The sequence below is a fragment of the Taudactylus pleione genome, unplaced genomic scaffold, assembly GCF_031769625.1.
Source record: "Taudactylus pleione unplaced genomic scaffold, aTauple2 ptg000116l, whole genome shotgun sequence".
Classification (NCBI taxonomy): domain Eukaryota; kingdom Metazoa; phylum Chordata; class Amphibia; order Anura; family Myobatrachidae; genus Taudactylus; species Taudactylus pleione.
In genome coordinates this window covers 28153981-28165897 of record NW_028284518.1, presented here as the reverse complement: position 1 = coordinate 28165897, position 11917 = coordinate 28153981, and the positions used below count along the sequence as shown (strand labels likewise).

Sequence of the window (11917 nt, the reverse complement as noted above, 5' to 3'; positions counted from 1 at the left end):
AAACACATCTGGTTTTGCACTTAATACTTTTGCTGTTTTATATTCTGCAGGCAAAAACACAGATATTCCACAGCTTTGAAAAGCTGTTGTTTAGTAAAGAAACACTTGGTGGCATAATTTCTTTAACGTTCAAATGCTTTTTAATTGTACCTGTACTTTAGGTCCCATACTCATGACATGCAAATGTAAACATTATTTTTTCTATTTTCTGATTGTTTTGTTTCTGTTGTTCCACACAATGAAAGATTAATTATTTCAAATGCCTCCAACCTTAGGACACACAACCACACCCAGCACAGAAGATTACAAAAAGCCTTCAGCACTATCCATTGTGCATACGTTGAATTGCTGAGAGTCAGCTTTCTGTGAAGTGAAAAATTCTAACATTTCTCATATCGGGTTCTAAAGAGCAATGGATTTTAGGACAACAGCAAATGATATACGTAAGCTAATCAATTTACAGTACTTAATGCTTCTCTTCCTTGTTTTTTTTTCTGTTGAAATGTATGCTGTGTAATGTGATCTGCCTGAAGTTTACTTATACCATTTATGAATCAGAGGAAAGAAATGCAATATTGTGAAGAAGCAAAACATAACTGATTACTTTTTTTTATTCTATGTTAAGCATTTGAAATAAATGTAAGTACTTTTACGTCATTGCACATGCAGTATAAGCCTTTACAATGTCTTCTAATTATATGTGCGTGACAGAACATTTATGTGTGTGTGTATGTATGTGTATATATATATATATATATATATATATATATATCTCTCTCTCTATCTATCTACAAGATGGTGGGGCGCTGTGTTTAGAAGTGAAGTCTCATGATAAGTCTCTATCCTTGAGAGATTTTCTCCATAGGATAACACTCCACAAATTTGTCTGGGTGGCAGCCTTTGCTGTGGATCCTGTAATTCCCACAAGTAAGATTTCTAAAAGCATATTATAGAATGTAACATAAAACATTGCACACTCACTATGTCGCTGCCACTTCTGTTATCTCTGATTTAGAAGTTTATGTGGTCTGTAGAAAGAAAAAGGCATCATATAGTACAGGCATGTCAAACTCAAAATACCAACCGGCCCGAATATTCAAGATCTAAGAGTGTGTGGGCAACAAGAAAAAAAGTATTTTATGCAATTTTCAAAGTTATTTTTAATAAAAGTCAATGCAGTGCCCCCTGTAGTATAGCTCCTTATATAATGCCCCCCTGTATAAGAGCCCCTTATGCAATTCCACTCTAGTTGTGGCCCTTATGTAGTGCCCCTTTTGCAATGCAGGGTGCATTGCATAAGGGGCACTACATATTAGAGCCCCTTACCCTAGTAGGGCCCCTTATGTTGTGCCCCCAGTAGTGCCCCCTCCCAGTATAGAACAGACTCCACTCCCCTGTGCAGTACTTACCTCTCTTCTCACTGGCCGCTGGGCACCGCTCCCGCGTAGATGCTGCCGCTCACTTTATCTAAGTAGATTCAGCAGAGCAGGCTCCTCTCATCGCGAGTGACGTCATGATATCACCCACGCACTGCATCACTGGGAACGCTGTCCTCTGAAGTGATCACAGGTTTCTTTAGTCTCTGACCGCTTCAGAGACCAGCGTTCCAAGTTTTAAATAGAGTAAACACAAATATTATGTGACCCAGTCACGCCTGCCACGATTGGAGCTCAGCTCCGATCACGGCAGGGGTGACTGGGCCGCATAATATATGTATAATATATGTATTTGGGCCCACACTGTTGGGCCTCCTAAAACGTTTATTTGGGCCACATGCGGCCCGTGAGTTAGACATTCCTGATCTAGTACAATAAGTGCACTAGATGATTCATAGACAAGTGTAAAGATATGTCCTCCTCATTCACTTAGCATGTTTGCGCCATATGGTGCAAGACGCTTGGCATGACTTAAAGGCAGCGACACGACTATTTTCACATTTCAGGCATTTTTATAATTGCACTTGATATTTTATGCATTGTAGCCGCATATCAACCATGTAGTGTAATGGGGAGTTAGGGTTTACACTTTAATTTTGCAATTGTGGGAGTGTAAATTTGTGTTGGGATGCATGACGTGGCTCAGTCATATCAGCCACCGGATGCAGATCAGATGGCCATCAGCCTTCTGAAGAAGTCTTAGCTGTCCTGCTGCGTATATCAATGCAGTGACTAATTTAGCAGCGAAAAGTCGGAATCGGCGATAATTTCAATTATCCCCGTATTCAATTTAAAAGACTTTTCGCAGATTCGAAAAGTCTTTGAAAAAAAACGGGGATAACTTTTCACTACTGAAATAGGTGGCGAAAAAAAGTGCAGAATTTTGGTTTAGGGGTGCAGGCTTAAAAAAAATAGCCTGCACCTCTGGGAATGTCATTTAAAAATAAACTGTCTAAAAAACAAATCTGGACACCCCAAAAAATGAACGATAATTTTGGGGTTAAAGAGAAAAAAAATTAGGAACACACTTCTAAAACAGCCAAATTAAATTCAGAGGGGTTCCCAAGTATGCGGCAGGTGTGTTTTTCATTGCGCAGAGTAGTGGCAGGTGCATTTTTGCAGAATTTTTAAAATTAACTTTAGGGACTTAAATATGCTTACCCCCATTTTCATGTACCCCAAATTTGATAGTTTTTTTTTTTCTTAATTAGTTATTCCTAAGTGCTATTCTTTACCACTTCTTCACAGGCGCAAAAAAGCACCTGCTGTGGCTATTTAAAAACCTGATTTCTCTTCAGCAGCCAAAGCTGGAGTACCCATAGTGATCCCACATGTCTGGACATCTTTAGGGGGGTCCCAGGAACAATTCCCGAAAATTCCCATTTTTTTACCTTTCCGCCGGCTCCTGTTTTCTCACATTCCTAATTGAATATGGGGATAAAGCGGGCATGAGTCTGATACTTTATCCCCAGAAAACCTCCGATGTGGAGCAAAAAGTCCAGCACTGACTTTTCACTCCAAATTGAATACCCCTGCGTAGACTCCCAGAGAACAGTGTTTAAGTGGTCCAATACACCTGCGTTTTTCTAACCACCCCCTGTTACCTCCCCCAAAAACTGACTAACTGTCTTTCACTTTGCAAATGAATCCTCTGTGTGAGTGTAATCACAATTCAATCCATGTGCTAGTTCAGTGTGCAAGCACGTAAATAGCGGCATTACATCCACATCTGAATTAGACCCATTGTCTGTGTACTAGCATAATTTGAAATTATGCTTTTTGGATTGATTTTTTGACCCTTCCCATTTTTCTCCTGTGAAGGATTCCCTAATATCATGAGAAATATACCAAGCAGACATGAATCCAAATGTTTACTTTTATAAAACAGTAAATATATTGCCCATACATTCAGATAATTAAAAACAAGTTATCTGAAACTTTGTCAGCTTGAGTGGTCTATTTACTAAGCAGTGTTAGGAGACAAAGTGAAAGGAGATAAGGTACCAGCCAATCAGCTCCTAACTGTCATTTTCAAACAGCCTGTGAGACGGTAGTTAGGAGGGATTGGCTGGTACTTTATCACCGTTCACTTTGTCTCCTAACACTGCTTAGTAAATAGACCCCATGGTCTCAAATCCACAACCCTATTTTTTTGTGGCTTAGACCTTTACTGACAAACTGGATTTACCACCAACCAGGTAAGTCACCACCAATACACAAATGTGCTTTTTGCAAGGGGATGGGTACTGTATGCCGGCGCTCGGGAACCCATTGGTCAGAATCCCGATGCCGGCATCCTGACTAGGGATGTGCAGGCTCGGATTAGTTTGGATATTTCCCGGCAAAAATCAGGTCTCAGAAATAATAAAAAAAAGTAATCTTCATGGACTTTTGTCCAGGAATGATTATGTTTGTCCATGAAAGATTAAGTTTTGCCTCTTTCTAAGACCCGATTTTTGGCGGGAAAAATCCGAACTAATCCGAGCCTGCGCATCCCTAATCCTGATGGGGTTAGGATACCAACACCTGTCAGTAGGTATCATAACCCTCCCCCTATGCCTACCCTAACCCTCTCTCCATGATGCCTGAGCCTAACCTCCCCCTCCCAGCATACTAAACCCAACCCTCCCCCTAGTACCTAACCTTAACCCTTAGCGCTAACCCGCCCCCTAACCCCTGCTACTGTCACAAGCCGTGGCAGCGGCTTGTTTCCCACCATCTCGGAACCTACACTGACTCAGAATCCGGTTCCGCTGATTACCAAGCATCGGGGATGCTGCAGAGAGTGACTCATACTCCATATGCTGCTGATTGGCTGCTCCTCCTATTTGTAGCTTCCAGATTCATTCCCCCTCGCCGGTTATAGAGTTTCCTCCTACAGCTTGGTCTGGTTGTTCCAGCTATCCTCTGTGATTGTCTACACTTCAGCCGCTGCTTCTATTTACCACTCTCCGTCTCCCTCCACACTGCCTTCCAGGCTTCAGCAGGTAGCTCAATTATTCAAGACTGTTGTTCCACTCTGCTCTGAATGCTGTTAGCTTGCTGTCTGTTTTCACCATCCACATGCTGTGCTCAGTGTATGCAGGCCCAAGCCTTTGGGTCTGTGCTCCTCTGTATAATCAGCAGCTACAGTTTTCTCAGCCCTACTGTGTGTAATCAAACTGTACATTTACACCTGAACTATTTTCAGCCTGTGTTATCCTGCCCTCCTGGCGGGCAACTCATCTAGCCAAGAAATCCTGCCCTCCTGGCTGGCAACTCATCTAGCCAAGAAATCCTGCCCTCCTGGCAGGCTACTCTACAAACCAAGTTTTCCTGCCTTATCTGGTTAGACACTTTTCCATAACATTATAACCGGCCAACTTTGTATTTAAATCTGTGCGTTCCGTGTCCTTCATTATGGAGCAGGCTCAAAACCTTGCACAAATCCTTGCCGCACAGATCCAAGTGCTTAACCAAAAAGTTCAGGAGCTCTCTATAAGATTTGAGGATGTTTGGGCATCCATTCCTGGAGCCGTTCCCAAGGAACCTAAGATGAATCTCCCTGATAGGTTTTCAGGAGACCGTACTCAGTTCCTGAACTTCCGTGAGAGTTGTAAACTCTATTTTCATCTCCAACCTTTATCTTCTGGATCCGAGACTCAGCGGGTAGGATTAGTGATCTCACTCTTAGAAGGAGATCCACAGACTTGGGCATTTGGTCTTGCTTCAACACATTCTGCACTTTTATCAGTAGATGCCTTTTTTAATGCTCTTGGATTATTATATGCAGATCCTGACCGTAGTTCTTTGGCCAAATCCAAGCTGCGGGCTCTTCAGCAGAAAAAGAATCCCGCAGAGGATTATTCCTCAGAGTTTCGGAGATGGGCAGTGGATTCAGGATGGAACGACCCGGCATTGCGTAGCCAATTTCGCTTGGGTCTTTCGGATGCCATCAAGGACATTTTGGTCCAACATCCATCACCTGAGTCCCTTGACAACTTAATCTCTTCAGCCATCCGTATTGACCGTCGCCCCCGAGAATGCAAACGAGAACGCAGTCTTTCTGTACAGTCGCCTCAGTCACCTTCCTGGCTGCTGGCGGAGGACTCTGAGGAACCCATGCAACTGGGAACTTTCCAGCTATCGCCCAGGGAGAGACAAAGACGACGATCTCAAGGCCTCTACCTATATTGTGGAGCTAGAGGTCATCCGCTGAAATCTTGCCCACATAGCCAGTAAAAGATCAGGTCTGAATGTAAAAGAGGAGTTACATTTAGGCCTGGCATCTCTTTCCTCAAAAAAATTGTTGCTAGTTCCTGCGGTGGTACATCTGTCGCAATCTGTCCATTCCGTATCGGCGTTTGTGGACAGCGGTGCTGCTGGGAACTTCATGGACTTATCATTTTTTAATTCCTTAGGTTTAGCTGCAGTTCCTTTACCTCAAGAGGTTCCTATTTGTGGGTTAGATGGTGGTCTGGTGCCTAATGGTCTTATCAAATTCAAGACACCACCTCTTTGTCTCTCAGTTGGAATTTTGCATTCGGAGATGATTTCTCTTTTGCTACTCCAGTGTCCTTTTGCTCCCGACATTTTGGGGTTTCCATGATTAATGACCCATAATCCCGTCATTGATTGGATTATGGGGGATATTGTCAAATGGAGTCCAGTGTATCAAAATTGCTGTTTATCTACACCCATCTGAACAGCTCTCTCTGCTGTCTCAGAGTCTCTTCCTGCTCAATACCATCTTTTTGCAGATGTTTTTTCTAAAACAAAGGCCAATTCTCTACCACCTCATCGTCCGTATGATTGCGCCATACAGCTGTTACCAGGAGCCAAGTTACCCAAGGGTCGTCTCTATTCTCTTTCTATACCTGAGAATAAGGCCATGGAGGAGTATATTGCGGATGCCTTGGCTAAAGGATTCATGCGTCCTTCTTCTAAATCTCCGGTTGGGGCTGGTTTCTTTTTCGTCCAGAAGAAGGATGGGTCATTACGTCCTTGCATTGACTTTAGGGCATTGAACAAAATCACCATCAAAAACTCGTACCCTTTGCCCTTGATCTTGGTACTTTTTGATCAGCTCCGGCAAGCTTCCATTTTTTCCAAGATTGATCTCCGTGGAGCTTATAATTTGATCTGGATCAAGACCGGAGATGAATGGAAAACTGCATTCAATACGCATATGGGGCACTATGAAAATGTAGTTATTCCATTTGGATTGGCTAATGCTCCAGGTACTCCGGGAGTTTCTTGGCATTTTTGTGGTTGTTTATCTCGATGACATCCTCATTTACTGTCACTCCATGCACCAGCATGTCAGTCAGGTCCTATCTAAATTGAGAGAGAATTGGTTATATGCCAAGTTGGAGAAGTGAGTTTCATGTGGAGCAAGTATCTTTTCTTGGATATATTATTTCTCCTCATGGCTTCTCCATGGATCCTGGAAAGGTTTAAGCAGTATTGGACTGGGTTCAGCCTACTACATTGAAAGGCATTCAAGGTTTCCTTGGTTTTTCCAATTACTATCGGAGATTTATTGGCTCGTTTTCCTCCATTGTTGCTCCCATAGTAGAGTTAACCAAGAAAGGTGTGGATGCTTCTAACTGGCCTAGTCAGGCAGTTCGGGCCTTTGAACATCTCAAACTTGCTTTCACTAGTGCCCCTGTTCTCAAACACCCGGATCCAGATCTGCCTTTTGTGGTTGAGGTGGACGCCTCTGAGATTGGGGCAGGAGCTATTCTCTCTCAGAATAATCCGTTGGATGGCAAACTCCATCCATGTGCATTTTTTTTTTTCACGGAAATTTTCTTCAGCCGAGTGTAATTATGACTTTGGGAACAGGGAGCTGCTTGCCATTAAGTTAGCTTTTGAGGATTGGAGACATTGGCTTGAAGGAGCCAAACACCAGATCTCTGTTCTCACCGACCACAAAAATTTGGCATATATTGAATCGGCCAAGAGGCTTAACTCCAGGCAAGCATGATGGGCACTATTTTTTTTTTTATTACCAGATTTAATTTTCTCATTTCTTTTTGACCCGGATCTACTAACATCAAGGCTGATGCATTGTCCAGGAGTTTCACTCCTGTCCAACAGGATACTGTGATCAAAGAATCCATCATTCCCAGATCTTGTGTCCAGGTGGCTTTATCTCGAAATTTGGCTGAGGATCTGTCTGTGTTTCAAGAGGATTCGCCTCTTGGTAGACCGTCCAATTGCCTGTTTGTTCCTGTAAATTTGAGAAAAGCTGTCCTACAGGACTTCCATGTGAGATGGGCTTTCGGATATCTAGACATCAATAAGACCATCGAATTTAATGTCTTGTGCGGTTTAGTGGCCGTCTTTGGCTTTGGACGTTCGGGAGTTTGTTTTGGCATGTGAGGTTTGTGCTCTTAACAAGACTCCTCATACCCCACCATCAGGATTACTGCTTCCTCTTTCCACACCAAAAAGACCCTGGACACACATTGCGATGGACTGCATTGTGGACCTTCCTCGCTCTGCTGGGTGTTCAGTTATTTGGACTATCATGGACCACTTTAGCAAAATGACGCACTTTATTCCTCTGCCCAAATTGCCATCTGCCAAAGAACTTTCTGTCCTCTTCTTGGAAAATATTTCATTTGCATGGTCTTCCCTGTGACATTGTTTCCGACCGTGCGACACACTTTGTTGCATGGTTTTGGAGATGTTTCTGCTCTGCACTGGGTATCAGTCTCAGCTTGTCTTCAGGATATCACCCACAGTGTTATGGGCAGACAGAACGTGCTAATCAAACCCTGGAGCAATATTTACGGTGTTACGTCTCAAAATTCCAGAATGATTGGGTGTCTCATCTACCCACGGCTGAATTTGCTTTCAACAATTCCTGTCACTCTGCATCTTCATTTTCACCCTTCTATTATCCTCGGGCCAATTCATTTGATTTATCATTCCCCAGATCCTCTGATGCAGGGACTATTTCCAGACTCTGTGGTATTTGGGCCAAGGTGCATCATCTCCTCAAGGCATCTCTCCATTCTAAGAAATTGGCAGATAGACATCGGAGGCCTTGCACATTCAAAAGGGGGGACTTAGTGTGGCTGTCCACTAGAAATATCAAACTCCGGCAACCCTCTCACAAATTGGGTCCTCGGTTTATTGGTCCTTTCCGGATCATTTCTCAAGTTAAACCAGTTGCTTTCAAACTCCAACTACCAAATTCATTAAAGATTAACAACACTTTTCATGCCTCTTTATTAAAGCCAGTCCATAAGTCAGATAGATTTGGGAACTGGAGTTCTTTCAGGCTTACTCCGGTGGTGGTCCATGGTCAACAGGAGTTTGTGGTTGAGAAAGTGCTGGATTCTAGAGTATCTAGAGGTTGGTTGCAGTTTCTGGTCCATTGGAAGGGCTATGGTCCGGAAGAACGTTCCAGGATTCCAGAAGATGCCTTACATGCTCCCAGGTTGAAGAGGATGTTTTTTCAGAAATTTCCCTTTAAACCAGGCTCTGGGGGTTCTTCAACCCCGCGTCAAGGGGGGGTAGCCATGGCAGCGGCTTGTTTCCCACCGGCTCGGGACCTACACTGAATCTGGTTCCGCTGATTACCAAGCATCGGGGATGCTGCAGAGAGTGACTCATACTCCATATGCTGCTGATTGGCTGCTCCTCCTATTTGTAGCTTCCAGATTCATTCCCCCTCGCCGGTTATAGAGTTTCCTCCTACAGCTCGGTCTGGTTGTTCCAGCTATCCTCTGTGATTGTCTACACTTGAGCCGCTGCTTCTATTTACCACTCTCTGTCTCCCTCCACACTGCCTTCCAGGCTTCAGCAGGTAGCTCAATTATTCAAGACTGTTGTTCCACTCTGCTCTGAATGCTGTTAGCTTGCTGTCTGTTTTCACCATCCACATGCTGTGCTCAGTGTATGCAGGCCCAAGCCTTTGGGTCTGTGCTTCCTCTGTATAATCAGCAGCTACAGTTTTCTCAGCCCTACTGTGTGTAATCAAACTGTACATTTACACCTGAACTATTTTCAGCCTGTGTTATCCTGCCCTCCTGGCGGGCAACTCATCTAGCCAAGAAATCCTCCTGGCAGGGAACTCATCTAGCCAAGTTATCCTGCCCTCCTGGCAAGCAACTCTACAAACCAAGTTATCCTGCCTTATCTGGTGAGACACTTTTCCATAACAGCTACTTACCTTTGGGATTCCTGTGGTCAGGATGCTGGTCCTGGCATTCTGAGTGCCAATACCCCGTGGTTGGGATATATGAAAGGGATATACTACAATAGATAATGTTTGTTTTTCAAATGTGCATTATGGTTTTATGGTATGTAGATAAATGTGGTTATAAATGATGCAACTAGTTTGTGTTTTTCTGATTGAGATAGCACTGTTTCAGTTTCTTACTGGATAATACAGCTAATTGTGTTGCAGTGTCAGTGGATGAACTGTGTAAAGCAGTTGCTAAGAACAAAATTTCTGAATTAAAAATAATATTCTATTGTGCTATACTTGACTGACTAGGAGAAGCAGGACTCAGAAGTGTTAGGGGTCTTTGTACTAAGCCTATTCATCATCACTTAACTATACAAAATTAGGTGAAAGTTATTTTTCATCTGCTTTTGAATAAATTAAGTGTGGGACATAAGATAGTGCACCTGAAAAAGGCCCATGGCTTCATGTAGAAGGGCCAGGGAAGAGATAGGGTAGGCTAGGAGATGCTGGGGGATAAAAGAAGAGGAAACTACAAGTGATAATGGGGAAAATTGGCAGGCCCAAACAGCGCCCCATGTGCTATGGCACAGGTTGCACTACCCTAGTTTCGGCCCTGTCTGGCTGTCTCTGGCTCCCTCCTGTTCTCTCCTGCCAGCGGGAGCTTGTGCTGCAGGGGGGAGGTTAGGAGTAGCGGCAGCCACACTGTGGGGGGAGGGGAGTCGGGGGTCAGACTCTGGCAGCGGGTTATGGGGGAAGGGATAGTGGTTAACTACAGATACTGGCAGGGAAGGGGGGACCGACACTGACACCAGTGGCCGTGGGGGGACCGGCAATGACACTGGCAGCAGCGGGCTACACTGGCGGCCATGGGGGGACTGGCAATGATATCGGCGGCCACAGAGAGAGGGGGCTGCACTGACACTGGTGGTCGTAGGGTGAGGGTGGCTTGTATTGACACAGCCGGCTGCAGGTGGAGAAATCAGGAATGAACCTCGCTGTTTTAAAAGAGGAGCCAACTACAAACATACCCACTTAAGCCCCTCAATCTTATAAAGTAGGAGCTGAGCCGCTTATTGTTATTCAGGCACTGTTTGAAAAAAATCCGGCGGAGATTCTCAGGAGGCACAGCTGAAGGTGAATCTATAGCACTTCTGAAAAGTTGTCTCCGCAAAAGGAGCAGTTTTTCGGAAGTGAATATTTTGTAAGGAAGGAATGATGAATTAGAGTCTTTTTTTTTTACAATTAATTTGCTTTCAATTGAAAACTAAATTCTCAAGTGAAGACTATTTCATGATTAATAAGCCCCTTGGAGAGAGAAAGTGGATGGAGATAAAGTACCAACCAATCAGCTCCTGACACATTACAGGCTGCTTTTGAAAAATGATAGAAGCTGATTAGTTAGTACTTTATCTCCGTCCACCTTATCGCTCTCCAAGGCTTAGTACATAGACCCCTTAGTTAGAAGAATCCAGTTTGCATTAATATTGCATTATAACATAGACTTGGAAATCTCATCTCCAAGAGATCTCCAAAGTTCTGCAACTTTTCATAGCCTGATGTCCCTTTCTTATGCCGTGACAAGTCAGAATATGAGAGTACAGTATTTACTTCCGTCACTTGTATAAATGGAAATGACACATGCTTTTGGATGTCCAAATATCTGTTTCTCAGGTCTGTACATGTAAAGGCATGGGACAGCTATTGCTGGTGGTAAGGGCTTTTCACCCTATTGTAAAATGAGATGCTCTGTTCAGACATGAAAAACCAGATTTTATTTTATCCAAAAGTGGTACAACTATGCACAGGGGGAGATGTGCTAAGCCTTGGAGAATGATAAAGTGGAGAGTGATAAAGTTCCTACCAATCAGGTCCTGTCATTTTTCAAACACAGCCTGTAAACTGACAGGAGCTGATTGGTTGGTACTTTATCACTCTCCAAGCCTTAGTACATATTCCTCATTATTGTGCGTTTAAACTTCTTTATTTGTTTTTAAACTGATATTGACCATGGGCCTAATTCAGATGTGCGTAAATGTGATGTTTATGCAAATCTCCAATGTTTTTAGATCTGCACATGCTCAGAAGCTGCACTGCACATGTGCAGATCTGGGGCTGCTATGGTGTTTGCAGAGCCCAAAACACAGCAGCATGATGGACAGTTTCACTGGCCCCTGCAGCTTGATTTTCCTGGACATCCTTAGCAACCTGAGGACTACTCTGATATCCGATGACCACGCAGTTGATCAGATGGCTGCATTATTGGATCAGAAAGCCAGCAGTGGGCATCTTTTTACTT

General features: G+C 43.7%; 1 protein-coding gene across 1 annotated transcript in view; it reads left to right on the top strand.

Annotated features, from left to right (window-relative positions):
• Positions 1-373: 373 nt before the first annotated feature.
• Positions 374-11917, top strand: part of LOC148524849 (glutamate decarboxylase 1-like) — a 92775-nt gene continuing 81231 nt past the window's right edge. The window contains exon 1 of the mRNA XM_088471826.1: positions 374-443. Coding sequence (XP_088327952.1) covers positions 413-443 — 31 coding nt within the window. The 5' untranslated portion in view covers positions 374-412. The remainder of the gene's footprint in view (positions 444-11917) is intronic.